Genomic DNA, 25,257 nt, shown 5'->3' with positions numbered 1-25,257 from the left:
GCAAACTGCATCCCAGAATGCTTTGCAGATTGCAGCTGTGCAAGTGAGGTGCTAACTACGATCAGAGCAGAAGTTAAAAGGCATTGATCTTCTGTCCTCATGGCTGTGGGGAAATGGCAGGAAAAATCTCATCTCTTTTTCTTTTTAGATCTGTTATCCCGTGAGCAGTGAGGCTAATGAAGCCGTGTTTCGTATGGATGAGTGTCCTGCAGCCCCTCCCTTCCACAATTACATCCCAAATTCTTTCCCTACTCCTGCTTTCTCCTTCACCTCCTATCTCCAGTTCCTCACTATCTACTCTAATGCTTCCTCCCTCTGCTCACCCCCATGCTGTCCCCAGCTCCATGATCCCACCTCCATGCTAAAACTCTTGATTCCTGCAGACACCGCTGGCCACCTCCCTTCCAGTGCCCTCCTGCAGCCTGACACCTTGGTGCCCAGCGCCAGCTGGGACCTGTTGGCCAGCCAGCTCCAGCCATGTGGTGAGGGCAGCAGCCAAGCTTTGCTTACCCTTCCCAGGGTGGGGGCACTGCCCAGATGTTTTCAGGCTACAGCCACCCCTTTTTATAGAATATGTAAGACCTTAATATTGCCAAGTCCTGGGTGCAGCCAGCTTTGGCTGAAATTGACAGGTCAACGTTTTTTGGAAGCAGAGACAAGCAGACAGCAGGACACAGACATTGTGTTTTCTTTAGAAATCAAGCTAAAAATATGAAGTTTTGAGGTCTGCTGTATTTAGCCTTGAAAATAAAGCCAGTAGCTGCTTACTTGTGTAACTTTTGTTTGCAGATCATTCCTCTGAGCTGGCTTTGGGCCTTTGTTAATATTGTAGCCACAGCCCTTCAGTGTGGGGGTGGACCATCAGCAGGAGGCTGATATGCAGAGCAGATCCATCCAGCTGTCCCTCGAAGATGCTATAAGCTTCTTCCCTATGTCATGCTGCAAAAGGGAAACAACACAGAGGAAAAGAACTCAAAGGAAATCATATTCTGAAATCAATATCAATCATTTAGGCAGGACAGAATTAACAAATATGCATTGCTTCCAGAAGGATGATGCTGATTGAAATCTCTCCTTCTGCCAGGCAGTATTGAGGGAGGATTTCGGAGTAGTGCTCACTTGCATTGAACAAGACAGGTGCAGAAGGGAGGTGGGAGAAGTGGAGGGGCCAGGCTGATGCACAATGGTTTTTCGTTGATGCTTTCAGGATACAAAGCATCTGTTCAGTCATGGGCAGATGTTCTGAGTTGACTCGTCACCCACGGGAGTTGGTACCCTGGGTATTGTACTCCGAATTGTTTGGGTACTGTTGTATCTAGTCCTGATCAAAAGGCAGTAAGGAACCACATGTTTTAACTTCCTCTGTGCTTAGGTGAGTGATGGATGTCCGTGAGTATGACAGTGAATGTCAGTGTCATGTAGGGGCCATCAGTAACCTTTCAGGAGAAACGTTCATGCTTGTGTCCAGGCTGGGTTACGTAGCAAAGGAGAACCTTCACGGAAGAGCACTGAATAGGAACAGAATTTGGCAGCATTTGCATTGACAAAGCTGTAGGTGTTCCTGCCTTGGGTGATCTTCAGTGAAACTAGAACTAGGATGGTGTTTATAACATGAGGAGTGATCCCAGCTATGAAGCCATGCAGGTATTTTAACCAGTCCTTGGTTGGATGAATGCAAATAGATACTGTTATACAGGATCTTCTCTTTTATTGGTGCTAAAGCTGATTTCAGGGTTACTGGTAATTAAGAAAACATTCCTGCATTGATGAGCCTTAGCAAAAAGTGGGACCACTCTCAGATTGTGCGACACTGCCCTATAGAACTCAGGTGTTCCCATGGGCAGGAAGAGGCAATCTTCCATCAGATAGTATGGGCTAACATAAGGAAGAGGAATTTTGTGTCTAGCACAAGCAGGTCTCCATAGTATCCATAAAAATGGGGGGAAGAGTGCTTGCACTCTTAGTGTCCCCCGAGAATTTGCTACAAGCAGTTTTGAAAGTTTTTGGGATCAACTGCTGCTCCAGACATTTCTCAAGGACTACCACACACTTTTATCACACCCTTTATTGAAACACTGCACATCTGAAACCATTACTGGAGCTAGCCATGGACTGCCTCCCATCTCCGCTCGGGTGAGGAGGACAGTGACAACTCCACAGCCGTTTGAGCAGCTCTCGGGTCCTCTGGCTGCACCAATCAGTTTTGAGCTGCTCAGATCTCTGTGCTGCACTTGCCCTTGCCAATGCCCTTTGAGTGAGAGTGACAGACACCTTACATGTGGTGTGAGTCAGGGATCAAACATGGGCTGCTTTCCACATGGGCCAAATCTTAGATTTTTTGTTAAATTGGAAAGTGAATTTCAGGGAGGATTTTTTTCAGAGACCAGACGTGCCCTCAAATAGCATGATAATATGTTAATTCTTTAGCTGCAGAACAATTATGGTGGATTTTTAAAAATTGCTTAGTTAATAGTGTTTCTGAAGCCAAGAAATCATTATCTTAATTGCACACAGACCTATCTATTGCCCTTTTACGTAAAGGACAAACTGCTTCTGCATGAATATGATCCTGTAATGCAAAACTGCCTCTTTGCATATCTTATTTGCTGTTTAGGAATTGCTCAGCTTTCGTATCAAGAAGTATGTTCTTTGAGATTCATACTGAAACATTATTGTGGCTTCAACTCTTTGGTCAGAATTACTTCTTAATAAACAGGGCTTCAACAGAAAATTTGTTATAAGATTTGAACATACTCATGTAAGAGAGAGGTTTTTTTCAGTCTTAGGCAGTTTGCTGGAACAAGGAATATAGTAAAACTCAGTGCAAGACTATATAGAAGGAAAAGGTGATTCTAATTTTAAACAAGACTAATTTCACATATACTCTCATACTAAGCACCAGGACATTTGTATCTGTGTGGTCAGGATAGGATTTCTTGTGGTTATACAGATGACAAAGGATTCTGGCTGTTGAGTCCTTATCACATCTCTTGGTTTTCCCTGAAATGATGGTGACAAACTGGTTTCTGGATAGGCTTTGACTTCCAGTGACCCTTTAGTAACAGAGAGATCATTTGCCTCAGTGTCTAGTCTTGCTTTGTCTTAGGCAAAGTTGTTTTCCTTGCCTGTTTATTTCATGGCTTGAGTTCTGTTCCTCATCTTCTCGCCACCATATCTTTGGGGCCTCTATTTGTTCTGTCCAGTTATCTTGTCACTTGACTGACTGCATTTGCCATCAATTAACACAGGTTTCTTTTTACCATTTCCTGTTGTTTTTCCAGATGCATTCAAATGCCTGTTTCCATTCATAAGCTTTTCCACAAATCTTAGCGTTTCTATTACAGATTCCTACAAGAAGGCACTGAGCAAAAACCAAGGAGACCCTCTGGTGTTGCTGGTAACAGCTGTCCACAGCAACACGGGACACGTTTGTATCAGTGGTTTCTGAAGAACAGCTGGGTGTCCTGCTCTGACTAGGAGTGCCAGTGTTGAGCAGTACTCTTTCTGTTGCCAGATACAAACCTCCTTTGAAAAAGATTACTTTTTGGATTTCTATATTGCTTAGAGTCTCAGTGTTTCTGTCAGGGGACTAAAGAAACCCCTTACGTTATAAGGACACTAATAACCATCCATTCACTGTGGATGCAGAGGAGTTTTGTGTCAGGCTAACGCCTAGCATAAACTGAAGTGCTGTTAATGAAGATTATTTGTAAGTTTTGTGTCCTTGGAATTCTCCTTTCCTCCCAGTATTCCTCTCCTATATTTTGCAGCCCTGTTGCCAGTCATCTTTGTACTTGTTTCCTGCATTACCACAGACACATTCTTGCTTTCCTATCTCAACATAAAAATACTATTTACTATTCACACACATCTACCACCATTTAAATAGGAAAAAACCACTCTCAGCAAATTGAAGCAGTGCTCTAGATGATTAGACAGGCTGCACAAATGCCTACTTCCTGAATCTACTCATCCTCTTCAAACCTGTCTTGTCAGGAGTTAGGTGTCACATTTTCCAGTGGTTTTGTTTTCATCCTGACGTGTGTCTAATAACTGTAGGGTTTTTAAAGTGAATAGCAGGGGAAGACTTTGCCCTGCTAGTTAGTAGTTGGCTCAGAAACTCTTTTATTTGTGAAAGTCATACTTCTTTCTGAGCTTTTCCTCAAGTTTGTGGTGTTTCTTCAAAATGCATCTTGGCCCTGTCTCCCACGTCAGAGACGATACCAGAGATTGGGGTGAACACAATGTGGGGCTGGCAGGCGCTGCCAGAGCACAGTGTATGGCTTTAGGCTAAAGCAGGCATGCAGGGTTCATTTCTCACAAGGAGCACAGCTGGGCATCTGCCCTACAGAACCCTTTTTGCTGCTGATTTCTTAGGAAAACCACAGATCCCTTTCCTGTTGGGCCCTGGGCCTCAGCTCTGGGCCAGGCTTGCAGACTGCAAAGCCAGTGCTGTGGATCAGCACATCCCAGAGCATGACCGGCCTCCTGTACCAGTGCCCAGAGAGCTGCACTGATCAAGGGCTCAGCCCCAACAAGGCTTTAAAAACAGAGCATTACAGTTCTGTTGGATGCAGACAAATCTGGTTAGGATCTTACTCTTCAAAGTCCTCAGGTATTAGGGACCTTTAATCCACGTACTTGGAAGGACAGATGGATAAAGCAGCTTCTCTCTTGTGTTAATCATTTGTGACCCCTTCTGTCTGTTCCCAGCAAAGTGACTTTCAAGCCAAGCCAAGTACCAATTTTTCTGGTGGCTGAACATTAAGAATTATGAAGTGAAGTTATGAAACATGCCATTAAAGGAGATTTCAGTCCCATAATTATGCACAGGGGCAGTAACTCATAGACAGAGTGTGCACCAAACTATTAGCAAGTTATAGACCTGTCAGTAAACCTCAGTGGGACATGAGCCACTTTCTTGTTTCTGATCCCTAGCACAGCAAGCCTCCCAGGGATGCAGGAGCTGCTGCTGTGCAAATAGTTTAGCGCTCTCAGTCCAGTACCTGCACCAGTGCATAAGGGCATCAGCAGAAAACAGATCTGATACCCAGACAGTGAGTGTCATGTGTAATAAAGTTAAGCCCTACAATTAATTAGAGCTTTGGTTTGCAAGAATTAAAGTCATGTTACACTTCAGCAATCCTGCTGCTTGGGCAGATGATGAGTTGCTGCATTCATTAGGGAGTAATTAAAGGTGCTGAAAAGTCCTTGTAGTGATGGGACTGAGGCAGGCCAACAGAAAATCCTGAAACCAACCTCAACCTGCAGTGTGGATACAGCTCATATGTGAGAACACAACCAAGAGGACATTACTTATGAGATGAGGTCCTTGTTGCTAATGAAGGAAGCGTCCAGTCCCCTTGAAGGGGAGGAGATTTGGGGAGGATAACCTCATTTTTCTGTGTACGCAGAACTGACAGGATCTGGATTGGGTCCCGTATTCTGCTTGTGCAGACAAACATTGTAATTTCTCTCCCCCTTCATGAGCTCACACACAGAGTGGCTTTTCCAAGGCTCCCAAATGTTTTCTAGCTCTGGCACACACCCTACATTTAGCCATTCAGCAGCACCCTTAGCTGTGATGCTGCTGGCCTGACCCTCGCATTGATGTGCAGGGTTTGCCCAGTTTACAGGCAGCCATTGGCTTGGTGACAGGGTGGCCCATCTGCCCACTGGGGACATGCCTGAGTGCTGGCCAGGCTCTTGTGGTTCTCACACCCCTCTGCGAAGTCGCCAGTGGCACGAGAGGAAGAGTTGCAGAGCCATGTGATGGGGAAGGCTCTCAGAGCAGGCTGTCGCAGGGTGATGGCAGGGAAGGGACTTTTGGCATATTCCCAAAATCCTTAGAGCCAAAGGGTCTGACAGGTCATTCTTGTGCTGAGAGCATCGTTACTGAAGGTTTTAATCATGATGCTTCAAATGCACATGGCACCGTGTGCTCATGAGCAATGTGAGAGCCATTTTCCCCTGCCTCTCCTGAGAGTCTTTTACAGAGGCATGGCAGGTGACCGGATTGTCAGGAAGATAATGGAGCTTCTGCAATGGAGAATGGGCTCTGGGGCCTGGCTCTGGCTGTAAATCCACCAGAAAACTTCCAATTCCTGCCTCTATCTATTGCGGAGGGGAGTTCGGTGTTGCCTGCAAGTGGGGTGAAACAACATGTGCTAAATTATTTAGTTTCTGTAGCACCTCTGGGTACCAGCCACTTCTTCCCAGCCAGCCCAGAAGAGCCTGGGAGGCCATAGAAGTATTCAGAGGCATTATTCTGCAGGAATATGAGCTCCAGAAGAAGGTCTAGCTCTGATTACTGACTAGTTCTTTCCATTGCAGTGTTCAAAATATTATTCAAGCCAGTTTCTGGACGTGTTTGAAGCCCATCACATGCCCGTGGACTCAGTCAGCTGGAATCCCTACCACTCGAAAGTCTTCATTTCCTGCAGCTTTGACTGGACAGTCAAGATCTGGGATCACACCATCAAGTAGGTCCTGCTGGGTCCTGGCGTGGGTGGGGAGGTCCAGCTGCGCATGTCAACTCTGCAAATACATCAGTCTCCTTTTCCCTCTTAGGTGTTGACATTGTTAATTGCTCTCTTATCTCTGTTTTTGGGGCTGACTCGGATTTGTACTACCCAGGTATGAGGTATAAAATTTAGCATTGGCTGCCCCAGGAACCTGCCAAGCGGTGCAGCTCAGCGCAGAGACTGACTGCTTCACTTTGGCCCTTGCCTTCTTCAGACAGAACCTACTGTGGCAGGGTTATTCTTCTGGAGCAATGCTATAAAGAAATGTCAGGGGCTGGCTTGTGGCCTCAGGGGCCAGACACATCCTAAAAGCCAGACAGGCAAAAAAAAATTGGAACATTTAAAAATACATAATGAAGTTCGGGGTTGAGGAATGTCTGGTTTCAATCAGCAAATTGATTCTGTTGTAAATCAGAGTAAAATATTTCCTGTTGCCAATACTGCTCTAATATTCAATGTTGTTGTCAGAAGTCCAGAGAGGGAGAATCACTCTTTCCTGTATGATTATTAACCAGAGAGACTCCATCTTGCTCTGTGTGTGTTGGGGGGAAGGTTTAAAATTGTTTTCAGAAAGAAAGAAACATGCTATCTTTCTTCTCATCACAGCAGGACCAATCATGACCCATTTGGGTTGATGCTCAGCTTTGCTTTGCCTTTGGCTGAGATCCTGATGGGTAACTGACTTAGAGAAATACCCCATCTCCCACTCCTGCAGCTGGTCTTTAACAACACAGGTTGCAGCATCAAGGTGTTTATGACTCAGTGTTTCACTTCCAGAGTGGCATGTGTTTAAATGAGTTCTCCCTGGGTCTTTTTGTTTCCAGGACTCCAATGTTTGTTTATGACCTGAATGCTGCTGTAGCGGATGTTGCGTGGTCCCCTTACTCCTCCACGGTCTTTGCTGCAGTCACCATCGATGGCAAGGTGAGAGGCTGGGAGCAACACTACTCTGATTTGAGCTGAGAGGATGTCAAGGGAGATTAGGGTTGAGCATGGGGACGAGTCAGCCCAGTCCTGGCCAAGCATGTCAGCAAGCTGCAGATCCCCCACCAGCAGGAATCCACCACAGTGGCGGGCTGAGTTGGCTGCAGCTTGCCTGAGGCTGCTGGTCTCAGGATAGCAGGGTCATGTTGATAGCTCAAGGCCCTAAAACTATTAATTCTTTTTTGCTCAGTCTGATTACAGAGGATACAGAAGGCATAAAGCAACAGAGAAGAGGAAACCTGGGCAGCAGCATTTCTTACTCCTCCCCCTAAGGTCTACCACACCCCTCAAGCAACAAGGCAAAAAATCTCTCAGCTTCAGCCCAAACATGCAAACAGCTGATACTGAATCACAAATCAGAGGGCTTTTAGCAGATGCTGAGGATCAACTGAATATCTCACTGCAGCCTTGATGAACCCATCAGAAATGCATGTGGGCCCTCTCTAAGCACAGGTGCTTCTTGGGGGCCAAGCCCCCCCCAACCTCTAGTGTAAGCAAGCCAAACCTTCCTGCAGTCCTAGTTTCCTCCTCTTACTCCAGGGATGGAGGTCCTCAGAGGACAGAGAGGAAAGCAGAGTTCAGGGAACAGGCTGCTTTTTCCTGTGCTTTCCTGCCCTTGGCATGCATATCCCTGGGCATGAATTGCTCACCCCTTCTCAACCGCTGCTCCTCCTGCATTAAGATAGGCGTTGCAAATCCATGCAAGTCCCTGCTTGCTCTGGTGTTGACCATGTCAGTGCAGGTAGGCAGCTTGCACATGCCAGGAGAAAAATGCTTGACTCCCTCTTGTGAAATCAGCTTTTTATCCAGTGCATCCCTGGCAATGGGGAGAAGATGCTCCAGGTCAGAGCACCCGTAGCATGAGCTGACATCAGGGCATTGGTTCTGAACCTCCAAGGTATAGAGAAGCAATAGAATAAAGTGGTTTTATACTTGATATTAAAAAATCAATTGTAGTAATGCACCCAGGGTCAGCCAATAGAGGTTTGTTCCAATTAAATAAAATCAACATTTTCCCACTGTCTGGGGCCATCTCCAAGAGTAACGATTTGGTAATGAAGTGCTTAGACCAGTCCTAATATTGAGATGATGGCAGTTATATTTTTGCCACTAGCCATCCATCCTAGTAGCTCAGATGGTTAATTTGGGCCTGGCAAGTAGCCAGGGCATGTAGCTATCCATCAGCCCTGGTTTTGTACTGTAACACCACATTGCTCTGTCACCATTGGCTGTATGTTTTGCTGGTTTGAATTGGAAAGTCTGCGCAGTTTGGCCAAATTACTCTAGCAAAAAGATGGCCTTTATATATCTCTATCATTGAAGTGATGCCTTGGCAACTTTATTACAATTTAACCTTTACATTATAGCAAAAAAAATCATTTAACTGATACACTGGCTCAGGCTGTAAATTTGGCTCTCCCAGGCTGACCACTAGAAATCTCTTCACTGGGGCATTTGGTCTCCCTGGGAAGCTCAGGATGCCACAGCCTACAGAAAGAGGTGTTGATGCTTTTCCCTCACAGGCACAGTCAGGATTGGGCCCTTTGTTCCTGGGTCTGTCTGCCCCCATTCTCCCATACACCAGATGGAGGGCCTGCATGAATGAAATGAATGCGTTCAGCGTCACACATCCTTGGACCTGTTTCCCACAAGTGACGTCGTGTGCACCCTCAAACCTGGCAAGGGTTCTGCTGACATTCGCAGCTTTGATTGAGTGCTAGGGTGAGCAGTGCAGAGAACTGTGGGTACCACAGCTGTGTCCTGGCACCTGACTGTGGGGGAGTGGATGGAGATGTCTGCAGGCAGTGATACATCCTGGGTAGCATAAGCAGATGGAGAGTAAATAAAGGGCATAGTTGCATTTCTTATTCACGTGGTAAAGTTTCTGCAGTGATAGCTCATCTCTAGGGCGGCTTTGTGCTACTCACTCGGGCCAAGTTCTTTGTCAGAGCCTTACCTGCTGCAGAGAAACTCCTGTGGACTTGGGAAGAGTTTGTGCAATGGCGATGGGGTCTTTCCATCCCACCCCTAGCTTGTCCTAGCCACTGCTACAGTGACTAGCTGTGTTGTAGAGTCACGTTAGCTCAGCATCTGTGGGCCTGGAGTTTGTATGAGGCTATGGATAAGACAGAAGACTGTCTATCTCGGCAGCACTGCACCCAGGGTATCTCACCTTGGGTATCCTACCTTGGATCTAATTCAGTAATCCTAATTAGATCCTAATATAGTAGAATCTAATTCTGCTTTACGCCTTTAATCCCAAACTCTGAGAGGAGTGGCCATCAGCCAGGAGCAGCCCGGAACTGGTCTGCCTAGCAAGAAAGGTCCAGGCAAGACCTGCCTTCCCATTGCCGTACGCTGGCCAGGACTGATGCTGATAGAAATCTGGGCCTCTGTGTTAGACACTAACCATGCTGGTTGCAGCAGGGTGTGTCTGAGACATGGTTTAGTTTCTATTTTGAACAGAACCTTCTAGATACGTGGTGGAAGTGGAAGAAATAGTTGTTTACAGCCTTTTCGTTGCTGCACATATTCCACTTTGTAGCAGAGGGCACTTCTTGAGAATAACTCGGCACCTCGCAAAGGGCAGTCTCCATTAGTGCCAGGGAAAAATCTACATTAACAGGATATTAACAGGATATTGTATGATACAGACAACTACAGGATGTGCAGCCAGACAATAAAACATTAAAGGCCTCCCGTTCATAAACAGCCTCTAGCTTTGCATCCGCACATAATTATGCCTGCAAAACTTGAAGGTTGCCTGGAGGTGGTTTTAAAATCAGGCCCTAATTGCGGTCTTAAAGGAATACCTGGCATATTTTGTAAAACATATTTCCTTATTCAAGCTAAAGCTATGTGTCCAAACTGTGTGTATCAGCCCTAAGACTGACTAACTCCTAAGACTGACTTGGAAATTGGGTCATTTTAGAACCTAAAAATCTCTCTATCCCCATGAATCAAGGAGACGGAGATTTAAGAAAAGCTGTAAATATCAGGGGCATTATGATAAAATGTGTGTGTTGGCAGCTGGGCGCCTGCTTTGGACAGCACCGCCTCTTCATTAATAACCCGAGTGTGCGTGTTCTGCTGCTGGTGCAGTGGATGCTAACTGCTACTATTGCACTTTATCATGTTCTGGGTAATTTCCTTAGTCTCCTGCTCTGCCTGATAGCCATTTTATTTCAGAATGAGCATAAATGATTTGCAACGAAAATTGAAATGAAATAAAATACAATGATCACTGAGACGTGCACATCCGTGCCAGCACCACCTGGAAAAAAACTCCGAATTCTGTAACTAGGTGCCAATATAAGTGGCCTGATTTTAAAAGGACTGGACAGCCAGCTGCTTTTATGGAAGCTAGTCTCTGCTGGATGTGCTCAGAGTGGTTGCTATAGAGCATTCAGCTTTGGTTTCAATCAGTGTGCTAAGTCCACTGCAGTTTTGCTCTGTGATTGCATTTCAGATGACACTTCCATTTCTTGAATACTCCACGGTAGTTCCTAAAGCAGACAGGTGGAGATGTCTGTTATTTCTAAACATCAGTCCTGCAGCTCAGTTGGCTGGCAACAGCTCTGTGGTCCCTCCAGGCCATCTCCTCCAGGGATCTGGGTGCAGATACTGATGTGATTTGCACTGAAATAAAATGAGGTTAGAGAACACCTAGTTTAGTTTAGGTTGTAAATGGTAAAAGCCTGACGTAAAGAAAAAGGCTAGCTGGGATGAGAAACCTGCTTTGGAAATAAGAAAAAAATGTGGAGGTGGATTTAGATTGCTGGACCCTTACACTTAGGATGCAGGAAATCTGAGGATGTTTGTCAGCTTATCATAAGCACAGGAGGCGGAGAAATGGGGAGGGATGGAAATCAATCCCTGCGGCATTCAGCAGTGTTTGCTGTTAGGAGTTTGCTTCGAGTCCAACTCAAACTTATGCTTAAAGCAGAAAAAGAAAAAATTGAAATATATAAAAGTGGGCATCATACCTGAAACCTTCTTCTTGGGCTTCGTACTTTCCTTAAACAAGGAAATGGTGTTGGCAGATTGTGCTGTACAAAGGCAATGCCACAAATGTCCTCTTCAGGCTCGCTCCAGGCATGCGGATGTTTTCTTGTGCTGAATTCATCCGTGAATTGTTACCCATGTTAAAAAAGCCAAAGATACCCATATCAGAAGTGTCCCCAGACAGCTGGATCCCAGGCTGTGGGCCACAGCTGCCCCGTGCAATGGCTGTAGTGGCGTGGTCAAGCTGAGCTTGTTCAGCCTGGAGAAGGAACCCAGCAGCTGGCCAGTGCCTACAAGAAGGTCATCAAGAAGTTAGAGCCAAGCTCTTCACAGCAGTGTGTGAAGGGATTATGAGACACAACAGCTGAAATTAGCTGAAACAAGAGGTTTCGACATGGATATAAGGAAAAGCTTTCACTGTGATGGCAGTCAAGTAATGGAATGACTTGCCCAGAGAGGTTTTACCATCTCTATCCATGGAGGATTTCAAGACCAGATTGGGCAGAGTCCTGAGCAACTGCATCTGACCTCAGACCTGACCCTGCTTTGGGGAGGAGGGTGGGGCAGAGACTTCTGGGGGTCTCTTCCAACCTGAATTGCCTTCTAAACCTCTGACATGATGAAATGTCAGTCTGTGAGAAGGAAGATCCCAGGGGTTTTACACATGCTTGGGAGCATGCACTAAGTACAAGTTCATTTGCCGTCATGTTTTTGTGGTCTGTGTCCTTCATGACTAATGCAGCAAGAGCAAGGTGTTGTTATAGCCATCTCTAGTAAATATTGATAGCCTCAACATAAAAGCCATCCAAGTGTGCACTCTGCAAGGAAAGCCACTCAGGCATATGCTCCAGGGCTTTTCCCCATTACTGAAGCTGTTGACCTTTCAAGATGTGAAATACTTGAAGCAACACAAACCTTCAGGAAATTAGCTAGTGGTTTGTACTGCTCAGGAATTGAGTGTGCCCTTTCCTGCTTATACAAACAGATTTTACTGAACAACTGTTTAGTGTGAGAAGTCTTGAAGGTCAGGTTCCTGTTGTATCTCACTTACAGGATCAGATGCTGAAGAAATGCCTGTTGTCTTTATATCCATCCTTTCCCAGCTAGGAGAGAAGCACTTGGTAGTGCTGCCATGGGTGTGCATTCGTAGAGCAATTTGCAGAGACTTGCTGACCATTTAGCATTGACTGGCAGCAAAAGCCGATCTCTGTCTTTAAAAGCATGAGCGATTTTGCAGATAAGAGGCTTGCTAAGCCTTTCAGGTTAGCAAATACTTCACTGGGTATTTTGCACCTAATCCTGCCTTTCCTTGTGGGGCATGAATCATGGGTGCCAGCAGACCCCTTAGCATCATGTCGATGCTTTTACCCAGGGGAGTCAGGATGGTTGTCTCTGCTGCATCCCAGTCTTTACTCGTACCCTTCTGCAGTAGCCCGTAGGGTTCATCCATGCCTTGTGGGGCCACTGCTAGCTCTGCAGGCCTAGCATCTGCTGGCGCTCTACACTATGGCAGGGGCAATTGGTGGGGTATGAAAACGCTAAATGAGTGCAGGTCCCTTTACTATCACCCAGAAGAACCTTTGAGTAGGCTGAAGTGGGCAGGGTCTTTCTTAAAATGGCTTTAAAATTGCATTCACAACATCAGTGGTTGTTTTTCTCTAAACCTGTTAATTTTCTTCAAAACTGAAAAGGCTCGCTCTTATTTCCTGGTGAATCTTTGACATTGATGTGGACTGCTGGGCAGACTTATGTCTGCTTTAAAACATGGGCTGGAGGCATGTCAAAGCTCAATGAGATAGATGGGCAGAGTCCCCAGAATTAATGCTGCCTCCACTTTGTGGCTGTCAGGGTGTCCTCCCTTCTCCCCTCGCCACCAGGCTCTCTATGCACTGGCATTTCGCTGTGCTAGCACCTGCTTTTAGGGAATAAAGCTGGGCTGGAAGACTTCGGTTTGCCCTGCAGGGTCTGAGCCCTCACCTCTATCCTGCTGCATCTCCCATCCCGTCACAGTTGCTCTGGTGGGCTCCAAGCCTCAAGATGTGCAACAGGCACCTCAGGACACTACTGCTCACACTCATCTTTTAGCTACTGAGTTGCAGGTGAGGTGTCTTTGTCAGCATAGCTAGTTTCAGTGCAAAGTCAAACTGATAAATTTAAACCTCTTTTGTCGGTGGCTTTGCAGGAATTGTTTCTTACACAAATGCTCGCGGACCAGTTTTGCGTGACTACAGCTATTGCTCTTTCAGGTTATGAAATACAGCATTTTGACAAAAACCACCTGCTAAGATTAACTTGTTCATTCAGCCACACAGGAACCAAGCTTTCCTTTTTCTGCTTGCATGGACCTATGTGAGTGAAAAAATTACTTGGGCAGCATCTCCAAAGATTTCATTGATTCACCTGTTAGACTTTGCATAAAAACCTACCGGGGACATAGAGCCCATCAGGAGTATCCACGAGAGTTTAGAAGGTTGCTCCTAGGTGCGTCTCTGCTCTTCACTGTCAGCCACCACTGAGAATGTCCCCTCCCCTAGCTTTCGATTTGCGAGTGGGGACAATTGGCATTAGGGCTACTGAGAGCCTCCTGCTGTTTGCCCCGCCCTGCTGTACAGAAACAGCAGCTCCTGAACCTTGATGTTTATTGCCTGGCATTTTATAATGACCTGAAATCTGTGCTGGTTCATTTTAAATGCCAGTCTCCAAACCGTGACAGTTCGATATCTGCCTTACGAACAGCTTTGCTGGCCTGCCGCAGGGCTGCAGGTGACAGAGCAGTGACTGCTTCTTCCGTCAGACTCGAGGCTGCCCTTGCTTGTGCAACTCGCCTGCCTTCGCCCATGCCCCAGCCTCCAGCACCGTGTGGCCAGGACCCTTGCCAATGTGTGAAGGGATGGAGCTCGGTCCTAGCCTGTGAGGACATATTTTCAGCCTGGCTGGGCTGTGGGTCACAGCAGAGAGAGTGCAGGGGGACTGGCACAGCTGGGATGTATTCACGTAGTGCGCCCTTGGGCACGTAAGGGACTGGTTGAAACAGTCTCCCTGTTCTTTACGAGGTATTTGGGATGGGATGGCGGAGTAGGGAAGTGTCAGAAGACTGGAGGAAAAGGTCTTTGCCCAGTATTCAGGAGCGTGACAATGCAGGAGAGATTAGGCAGCGTAAATACGCTATCCTGGGACAAATCATTGAATGGTCTATTTCTAAGCACTAGTAGATCAAGAACAGCCAGTCTAGCAAGGCTTTAGTAAGACCACATCACATAAAAGTGATCTGATGCCATCCTTGAGAGTAACAGGCCTGGTAGAACAGAGGAAGGAGATGTAATACATGCTTACAGGCTGACTTCGGGCAAAGCCCGTAAGCAAACTACAAGGCAAGTGAGAAGGTGGATATGACACAATGGAAGTCATCCTCAGTAGAGTGTGCAGTGCATCAAGGAATGCTTCAGGGACTGGAGCCGGAGCTGAAACCCAGCAGTAATTGTAGCAGGACTAAGCAGACAGGACTTACAAGTGCTTTGGTGCCAGATGTGCAATTGTAAGCGAGTTCGACAACCTCAGAGGCAATTTGCAATCAGTGAGATGAAATTCAATAAAGACACAAACCAAATGTGCAATATGAAACGTGCACTAATTGGGGAAGCAGCAGGACTGCAAGGGAGGCCGGGGCCAGGGACTGCGTGCGCTGCTGTGTTCTCACTGTGCTACTGAGTCAAACCCTGGAAGATGCAGGGGAGAGTCACCCCATAAGCACAACTGGGGCTCAGGCTGGACTTTGGATGCTGGGTGACCTAAGGAAGGGTCATGTCTACTGTTGCAGAAGGGATTGCAGTGTAGCACAGAGGTACTGGCTGCTATCATCAGCCTAGCCTGTTGCACGAGTTCAGCCCAGATTAGTTTCTCTGTTTGACTTTCACCTTTCAGAAGTGTTTTGGAAAGTAACATTAAATTTAGTACAGAAGTAAAAAGCAGAAGGAGGCTTTGTGATTCATTCCAAAGCATGCTATTAATGTTAAAGAGGAAAAAAGAAAGAGTCAGAGGCAACATAAGAGAATCATATTAGACCAAACTGAAATGCAACCAGCTCAGGGGTAGGATGTATCTCCTGTTTAGCACCAGACAGCAGCATTCAGAAGTGTGCAGGACTGAGAGACATGAAGGAGGTGATCCTAATCACTGAGACCCTCAGAGCAGAGCCAGGCTGGCAGAAGTGGTGTCTGACAAGGAAGTTAGCTCGGATAAACAAGCACTTTCTTGTAAAACAATGTAAGAGGATTTCCAGAAGTGGTCAAATGATCCTCAGCTTGTCTGCATAAATAGCAGCTCTGCTACGTGCAGACGCTTTGATTTTGTACTGACTCATGGGAGTTGAGTCAAATCAGCTCAGGCTGATGCTGTTTTCCTACCATGTCAAATTGGGAGCGACCCAGTTCTTACTGAATGGGGAAAAGCTGAGAGATTCAGACCTACAGTGAAGCAGCTCCTACAGTTAAAGCAGGTGACACAGTCATTCTCTTCATCACTGTGTCACGCACCCTGGAACAACAGGCTGGGATGCTGCAGGGCAGAGGGATGTGCTTAGCCCTCTCTCGTACCCCAGGACACACAGCTGGCTCCTGGCTGGCAAAGCTCGCCCCGCTCAGCCCAAAAAGCAACTTTCACAGATGCCTGCTCGTTCTCCTGAGCTTAAAGCTATCTCTGAACATACCTGTAACAGAGCTGGGCTCTGTCCTTTTACCAGTAACATGACAGTGCTGTGAAAGCCTGTGAATTTTAGGGTCTGTCTGGTGCTGGTATCGGGGCAGCTGAGGACCAGCATTCCTGTGTCATCATTGCAGAAGCAGGGCGGCAATGAATATTTTCTGAGTTGGGTCTCCTTTCCTCCTGCCAAGCCCCTGACTCCCCCAGGTGTCAGAGGGACCAAGGGCTGTCTTACAACCCTTATTTGTAACTCCAAAATGTCCTCCTAGAGAAAATTAGCTGTGTTGGAGGCTGTTGTGGCAGCAGCAGGAGTACAGAAATCATATGAAGTAAGGCCTCAGCTGCATGGCAGCTTGGCTTTGATGCAAGCTGGGGCTGCCCTGGCCACTCAGTGCCTGCAGGGTGCTCCAGCAGTTGTGTTGGTGCTAGGCAGGGGCTGGGGCTGGCCTGCCCACTTTTTACATATATTACCTGAGCGTTTGAAACAAATCATCCGTGGAGTTTGCAAATGGATGAAGTATCATTATTCAGTCAAGAAAATGAGGTAAATCTGTCACAAGGACAGTGAAAGCCAAGCAGTGAAAGAGATGTCAACTGGTAAAGGGCAGCATGATATTAAATTATCTCTCACCTTTTGCTCTTGCGCTGATTTTGTTCTTTGTTGCCAAGTTACCAGGTACCTCTGCCTTGTTCTTACACACATAGATATTTCCCCCCAGCCTTGGTTCTGGTTGCCGTCAGGCTGTTTTTGAAAATGCTAACGTTGCCCAGACCGCTGCTGGAGAATGAAGGCTTGCAAGCCTGGAAGAAAAGGACAGCAAAGGCTGAAGCCACTGCAGACCCGGTGTGTGTTCCAGGCATGCAATAAAAGCAGGGTAGGTCAAAGCGGCTCTTCAGATCTCTTATTCATGGGCCGCAAAAGTCAAGTAGTTTGTTCTGCTGGCAGAGAGGTTGGTTGCTTTCAGGTGGTGCTGTTTGGAGGGTCCATCTCTCCTCTAGATCCACTGGTATTTCCCTCCCTGGGCTTGCCAGGCTGCTGTGCTGCAGGGCAGGCGCTGACAGCGGAGTGTAAGGACAGAAGGGTCCAAGTCACCTCAAAGCTGCTGAGCAGATGAGAGCCTGGGCTTTCAGGCTGTAAGTGCAGTTTGCAGAGCGGGTGGAAAGAAACGAGATGTTCAAAACTCTGAATGTGTTTTGATGCTGGAGCTATGATAGTAACTTTGGACGTGCACTGTGCCATGCTTAAACAGCCATGTGGAGCCTTAGTGGGGAACTGATGGATTTTGGGAGGTGGAATACGTTTGTGTGATTAATAGACAGAGGAGTTGTTGGCCTGGATGCAACTGAGCTGGATTTCTCCTGTGGCTGTTTGAGAGTCAGGCATCAAAGCAGCTCATTTATGTCAAATATTTCCTGCAACTGTAACACAGCAGAGTTAGATCCATCAGTGCCTGTACATCAAGCATGGAGGATCTGTTGTTACCCTGACGGTAATTTTAAAATGTTCTTATTGAATAAAAAGTGTCAGATGGAGACTGTAGGATTCACCGGATCCCATCTCAGAGACAACTGGCCATCTGCTTAAATTCAGTGCTCCTTTTCAGGGGCTGCTGCCTTGACAGAGTTACTGTCCTTCCATCAAGGAAAAGTTTGCTTTGAGCATCTGCCTGGCACGTCTACCGTCAGACTGTTGAGCACTTTGGGCTCGTGAATCTAGGTTTCTTTTGATGGTTGTTGCTGCCAGCTCAAAAATCCACATGCTGCAAGGAACTGCTTAGCTCAACAACTTGGGCTTCAATTGGAGGGTGGTACATGTCCTCCTGCACTTCCTTGGGTGGGCACACAGGTTTACAGGGGACATAAATAAAATAGCTGTTGGAGTCATTGCTTACTGACCCATGCTGTATTCTCTCTGGGAACCTGCAGCTAAGCTGGGGGGAGCAGAGGAGGGTTCTTGCACTTTCCTATTTCAGATATTTTCAGATGTCTTTTACCTCTCTCTCTGTGCCTCAACCTGGGTCTCATGTTCTTGGAGTCTGATTTATGTCCCTCTAATGAAGTTGCCACACATTATTCCTAAGGACTCTATAATGAAGGAACTGAAATGCCCTTTCCCATTATCTGCATGCTTATTAGCAGAAATAAGAAGGTGTCTGCTGTGGTCTGCAAGCAGCAGGGCTGCAGATCCTTGCAGGTCCCTGATTTCGTTCTGCATGATCTGCAGAAGGTATCTATCTGATAAAAGCAAGTTTATTGAGGCTCCAGATCCCTCTCTGGGGACAGGCACCACAGTGGAACACTTTTTTGAGGGCTGAAAATCAGAAGTTTGAAACCTCCATGCTGAAGTTTCTGAACTGCTCCTGGATGAGTGTGGGTCAGTGCGTGTGGTGGCCCCAGGTCTCAGCACCTGTAGGGAGGGAAGTGCCGGGACCAGCCTAGGCAGCATGAGAAGAAGTGATATGCAGAGCAGGCAGGAAAGAGGGGGCTATTCACAGGGGGACCCTCACTGGTTTGTAAGCTCTGACAAGGATTCTACTTTGACATGCTCTTTGTTCCTACACAGTTCTCAGCGTCATTAAAACTCAAGGTGTTGTCCCAGCACAGGGCACTGTGCTGCCATGTTCCTATGTACTGCCTTCCTGTCAAAGTTCTACTTTCTGCTTTAGGAACCCTGAGCAAGTTATTGTGTTTCCCACTGATTCGTTGAACTGTGAAGTGTCACGTTCTGACAAGCATCACTGCCTTGCTGTGTTGCTGGAGATAAAAGTCTGGGTGATGCTACGGTACTGAGTGAGGCGTTGGGGGCCAGATGGGTGGAAGCAGGCCTGCCCTGTGATTTGTAGGAGCCCAGGAGGACATGGCACATTGTATGTCAGTGAACATGTAAATATGCTTGTCCACCACATGTGGAAGGTTATACAAATATCAGCCCTCATCAAAAATGCCCATTTGCACCAGCTGCCTGACAGTGTCTGGGTGGCAGCTCTCATCTGGGTGCTGCTGATTGAGTGCCTGTCCTGAGCAGAAGGGTGCTCTCTGGAAGCACCTGCTGTCCGTGGAGAAGGTTTGGATATGGCTCTGGCTCTAGCCATCCTGGCTCCCCATGAATCTGATACTGAAGTCACATGTGGGGTTGGGTGACGCTTCTGTGGGTTGCGGTTGCACTTCTCTGGGTCATGTACTCAGAGAGGGGTCATTTTACAAGACCTGAGAGACCGTCTTTGCATGTAAGCAGTGATCTATAGTCTGGAGGTCTAGGGGCCAGCTGGGCAGTGGGATGGAGAAAAGCTGCATGCTATTGGTGAGTCTCTGGGGTGGGAGATCTAACTGGGTCCTACTCCATGATCCTTAGTCCCATGACCTGAGCCAGCAGGGCAGTTCATGGGACTAGGAACTTCAAGGGAGAGCTGCAGGTTTTCAATCTCCCGTTCTTTGGGCAGAAAACCCTGCCCCAAGCCCCAGGCAGATCTGCAGATGGTGCTGGCCACATGCAGCTCTGCTGCCTTTACAGCACTGTTAATCTGTCTCTGCCTTGTGGGAAGGCCTGTGGCCCTTTTACGTTACTCCCAAAGCATCAGTAACAGTGTTGATCTGACCCCATTTCCCTCTCTCCTGAGAGTGCCTGTAAGCCTCTAAATCAAAGCCTCCAAAGCCCTTCGTAATGCCCATGGCCCACCCCTCCATCTGGAGCATCTGATAGCTGATATGAGGCTGACGTTTCCAGCTGAAGAACTGAAATAGTTTGTTCTTTTCCAGGATTCCCTTGGCGAAGGAATACAAGCTCATTTGTTTAGAATCTTATAAAAGAGGAGCATTATAGTGGGAACATTCATAAACTTGTTTGCTTTTGACCTTGTCCACATTGCTGATGGTTTCGAGTTCTTGTCCCAGACATTGTGCTTGTCTGGGCTGTCAATGACATTTTTGAAAAGCAGCCTCACCCAGAGTAATTTGCATTGCTCAGCACTCCAACACTGAGCCTTCAGACATGCCATCTTTCTCCACTGCAGTGCTCGATAGGGCATGCAGATATTATACATTGACAGCCTTATAGAACAGCAGTGCACAGCTGGCTGCAAAGAGAAACCTGGATACGAATTCCATGTTGCATTTTTTTCCTAGATTAATTGATGCTACTCAAGCAATGGGCATTTCCCAGGCTCTTAGGTTACTATGCATTGAGCTTGCACCATGTGAATCATGCCCTTAAATTAGTAAAAATGTATTCTGTGAAGGCAAGCAATTAAATCTTTGGTGAGTGTGGGTCATGAGGGGGCTGATATGCTTGAAAGAAGGCTTGTTCCCTTTCAGAGATAGTAAGACAGCAGGCACAAGTACAAGCTAGGACAGCCACGTTTCTTTATGCCTAGAGGTAGGAAATTTGGGTTACCTTGGCTGGACTGTGGGACCTCAAGGGTCAGGTCTGGATTCAGAATTTAATGCTGGCATCTGATATTTTGAGCAGATAAAAATTAAATCTTTTCTTCCACCTATGCTTCTGCTGACTGGGGAAGAACTCCCCGAACTTCAGATTCTCATCTGTGGCTGATGCTTTGGATTCCCTTCTTCAATTATACTGTCATGGATTTCTTCAAAATATGTCTTAGAATTCTGTCCACTTTTCAAGCTCTTCCCCATTGGGAAAAGTCCTATTTTACTTCAGGTTGGAAGGAGTCTTCCTCATCTTGTGTTCTGCATCTGCAAAACCTTTGCATGGTTCTCCTGCCCAGACCAAGGACAAGACAAATTGCTACATGTTGAGTCCCACAAAGACACAGCAGCCCATGGGGGGGCATGTGCTTGCACGTTGACCAGCTCTTCGCTATACATGGATTCAGATAAAATTCACCAACTCATTGGTGTATGATGGGAAAGTACATGTACTAATTTGACACAAAACCTTTCACACTCTTTGAAATAAGCTTTTCTAGGGTAACACTGTCCTATTTCAGATCATTCCTAGATTCAAGTTGTGAGCATTGCACAATGTTGAAATAACATGTCTCATCTGTCTCCTAAGTGCTGGTAAACAACACACAGCTGGCAGGAGATGTACAAGTGGTTCAGTCCTAATTTTCCCCTATACTTGTTAGCATAAAATATTCTCTTCCTTAGTTTTTCTGAAGACAGGAAAGTGAAAAGAAACGTAAGGCTAAAAGTCTCCACAGTGGCTTCAAGGTGGGAGTCCAGCATGCTGGAGACTGCTCGCTTCAACACCAGGGAAGAGAGGGATGTCATGTTTTGTTAGCCTCTGCAGGCTGTAACAATGACAGGAGCTAATTGCAATTATTGGGAGATAATGTTAAGTTAACACATCCTCCCGAGTAACTACCACTGTTCCCTCTGGAGTCATGATGAAACGCGTATTATCATGCAGTGGGTGATGTGGCAGGTCTGTGTCACTGCCGTGTCAGTGCCATAGGTCTGACGTCCGTGCCAGTGAGAAGCCAGCCTGAGAGGGGGCTCAGGTTTGTCTCTCTCCATCCTCCCCTTTCCCATTCGGCCAGTCTTTACCTGACACTTCTCTCCATGCTGTGGGAGAAGGATGTGTATGCAGGCGTAGCATCCAAAGCAGCTGGACTGGAGTAGGCTGCCAGCACCAAGCTGTCCTGTGCTGTGCATTTGCCTGCGCTTCCCTGGCTTTATCCCAGGGTATAACCCTTAATCATACTGTCCGTGTTCTCATCACTTCTCTATTAATTACTGGTTTGAGTCTTTAATGTTATTATTAAGCTGGAAATGTTGGCGAGCTCTGCAATAAGGGGTAATAAGTATTTCTGACAGCATTCCCTGCTTTGTGCATCAATCCGCGTTAGACTCTGATGTAACACCTGGTTGTCTCATTACCTGCAGCACTGAGAATGGAGATTAGGACCTGTGGGGTCAGCAATGCTGGCTCTGAGCCTTCTGCAGTCTGGATCAACTGGAGCCTTGCCAAGGGTCTTGAAAGGAAAGAGCTTGCACCCACGGCAGGGAACTGGTCCTCACTCCATGAGTCCCTGCCAGGGATGTTCTTGCCTGATTAATCCCTTTTGTGTTCTTTGCCTTTTTTTTGCCAGGCCCGTGTGTTTGATCTGAGCCTTAATAAGTATGAAGCTCTCTGCACCCAGCAAGTGGTGGCCAACAAGAAAAATAAAATAACCCATATCCGGTTTAACCCTGTCTACCCTGTTGTCATCATCGGAGATGAACAAGGCCATGTTATCTCCTTGAAGCTCTCTCCCAATCTGCGCAAGATGCCCAAGGTAAGGACAACCTGCGATCCCCTAATGGATGTACCAAACCACAGCAGGTCTCTTTGCGCCTTATCTCTGTCTCCTCTCCTTCTGAGCAATGATGTTGGCCAAGCTGCTCTCTCTCTAGCAAGGTGCTTAAAATTACCTCAAGCCTTTTGGGTAGGGTGTTCGGGATGCTGGTTTCCTGCCTCTGCTCCTGTATGAGTAAGAAGTCTCAGTTTGCTCCTGGGCGGGAGCAGGGACTGGTAGGAAGGGAGTTTGCTGTCTGTGCTCACTTTCTCACTGTGGTCCAGGCAAGCCCAGAAGCTCTGCAGAGGTTCATTTGTTTCCCAAAGCTCACATCTTTTCTGGGCTTTGGGTTTTATTTGCAAAACTCCCTCAAACCAAGCAAAGGGGGTCCCGACTCCCTCCCAAGTCCTCCCACAGAGCCCGTGCTGCCTGTCTTTTTGTGCTTCTGGATCATCAGACCTTGTCCCCTGACCACCGTTTCATCTCTCCTGTGGAAAAGCAAGCACTGTCTTTAATTTGTGAGGAAACTTGGGATCCTTGTCTCAAGTGGCAGCAAGGAGAATTGTGTGCCTCTGTGAGTTGGTGAAGCCGCTTTTCCTACCCAGCCGTAAGGGCCAGTTGTGAAGGATAATGACATCTCCCACACAGATCCTTTACTCAGCTTTCTTTCTGGGCTTCATTCAGCTATGAGCTGAATGGCTGTAAATGCAGTGTCTTTTCTGAGCTCATGTAATTCTCATATCCAGTTGTTTCTTCTTTAATGGAGCTTTTTCAGTTTCGGCCTTTTTAGAACTGATCCAAGAAAGCAAACTCTCAAGATGATCATCTTTTATTTATATACCCCCAAAGATTTTATATACTCTACTAACCCACTGTATTAGGCAGGATCTTCAGCCAGAGACTGATCACCCTGGTGTTACTCCAGAGTCTTCTGAGTGATTTTTAAATAAGTTCCTTCATCTGAACACCACTGGAAATGTGAATCTTCCCTCTGTTGAGAGGGTGTAGAAAACACAGTGTAGTCTCTTCGGAGCTGGGCTCGGGAGCTGTGGAAGAGAATGTCTCGTATGCTTCACGCGTCTTTATTTCCACCAAAACTGCAGCCCTAGACCATCCAAGCTCTCAGGGCTGTCATCAGCTTGGCTCAGGACAAGTTTTCTGGTTGCTTTATGAGTCCCTCCTGGATGTGGACAAGCACCCTGTCTGCCATGGGCCCTGGCTGCACAGGAGTTCAGCAGTGGAGATGGGTCACACACACATAAATGTGGCTGCCGTCCTCCACCCCAGCTGTGGGCTGAGCAGCACCCAGCAATACTGTGCTGTGAGTGAATTTGAAAGTCTCCTTCCACTCCTGGTGGCCAGCAGCAGCCCTCTGTGCAGGTATGAATGTCATCATCTCCCTTTGCCAACTTTCTTCAGAGGCAAATTGCATGTCGTTGACAAAGTAGTTTAAACTGAGTTCAGAGCAGCTTAACCACTTATTGCTGACCTTAAACCAATAGGCACATATCCCAAGCAACGTATAAATGGGATGGAAATGGACTCTGCTGCTCTGATGTTATTAAGCCATCTGTCTTTTGCTTGCTTGGTTAGGTTTGAAGGGACGGACACTAAACACTGAACTAAATGTTTCCTGCACATGTGGAGAAGAAGGAGGGGTGTTCAGGCATGGATGGGGATGTGTCCCCTGGCTAAAGCCAGCTCTTCTCAGAAAGAGAGGAGAATTTAAAATAGATAACATGCAGTGTGGTGGCAAAGTGACGGATCTGGCCCAGCCAGCTCAGTGGCCTTTCTGTGCCACAAATGGACAGGTGAGCAGAGTTACAGAGCTCATCTTTTGTGACTGATGTGGTATCTGCTGTGCCAAACGCTGGTGTCCAGGACCCTGTGGCGAGGAGGCTTAGCTGCTGTGAGAGGGTGCTTTAACAGAGGGAAGTCAAACCCTGGCAGAACAGGCAGTGCTATCTGCTGCGTCCTCGTGTCCACCTCCTTCCTGTGCCAGCACCAGTCTTTGTGTCCTCAGTTTGCAGCAAGCCTCTAGCCATGTTTACAAGAGTATCACCTCACTGTGGGGAGTCAGATGTACTTCCAGAATATTGATTCTGGCTCCTCTGAAGATCAAGTCATCGTGCTCTTTAAACCTGCACCCTGTGCGGACAGCTTTCCTCTCTAAAATGACTTCACTTCTCCCTCTTTTCTGTGAGTCCCCAGAGACGAGTTAATAGCCACAGAATATCCAAAGATTATTTTTAAGTGGAGAGAGTCCAAAATTGTTCTTGGCATCATAGTTGTCTCCTTGCAGATAGAGAAGAAACCTGTCTGTGTCTGGCTTGGTACCTGGGTACCCCAGTCTGTTCCCTCTGGCACTTGATCACTGCAGAGCCCGGTGGGGAAACCTGCCCAAAACTCGGGAGGACAGGCCATGGCCAGTGCTTCTGGAGGCTGGGGCCTTCACACCAACCCCAGCATCTGCGACCTCAGCTGCTTGGTCTCGTTTCCATCAACTCTTTTGGAGATAGGAAGGTGTGTTTTGCTGAGGTCTGGCAGAACTCAGGGTGCCAATGGGACAAGGCAGTCAGGGGCTCATCCAGGTCCCACTGGCCCTCTGTTTCACACTGGTATCACAGGGGTTTGTCCATGAAGCTTCTCCTCCAGCTTCCCACACAGCTGGGACAGCTGCTTTTGACAGGTATGACTAGCAGACTAATCACCCTTTTTCAAGAGAGCTCTTAATAGCCACATGTCATTCCAAACTCCGTTCTTCCCCTAAAAATAGATGTGGTGCTGTCTTCTCCTTATTC

The 25,257-nt window shown here is 47.0% G+C and overlaps 1 protein-coding gene across 1 annotated transcript in view; it reads left to right on the top strand.

The window, feature by feature from the left end:
• Positions 1–25,257, top strand: part of DNAI1 (dynein axonemal intermediate chain 1) — a 149,234-nt gene that overhangs the window by 98,610 nt on the left and 25,367 nt on the right. Inside the window, exons 16-18 of the mRNA XM_086480183.1 lie at positions 6,334–6,482; positions 7,349–7,448; positions 22,271–22,456. Coding sequence (XP_086336309.1) covers positions 6,334–6,482; positions 7,349–7,448; positions 22,271–22,456 — 435 coding nt within the window. The remainder of the gene's footprint in view (positions 1–6,333; positions 6,483–7,348; positions 7,449–22,270; positions 22,457–25,257) is intronic.

The sequence above is a fragment of the Leptosomus discolor genome, chromosome Z (genome assembly GCF_034619465.1).
Source record: "Leptosomus discolor isolate bLepDis1 chromosome Z, bLepDis1.hap2, whole genome shotgun sequence".
Classification (NCBI taxonomy): Eukaryota; Metazoa; Chordata; class Aves; order Leptosomiformes; family Leptosomidae; genus Leptosomus; species Leptosomus discolor.
Note: the sequence above shows the minus strand (reverse complement) of the source record. Positions and strands in the feature narration are given on the sequence as shown.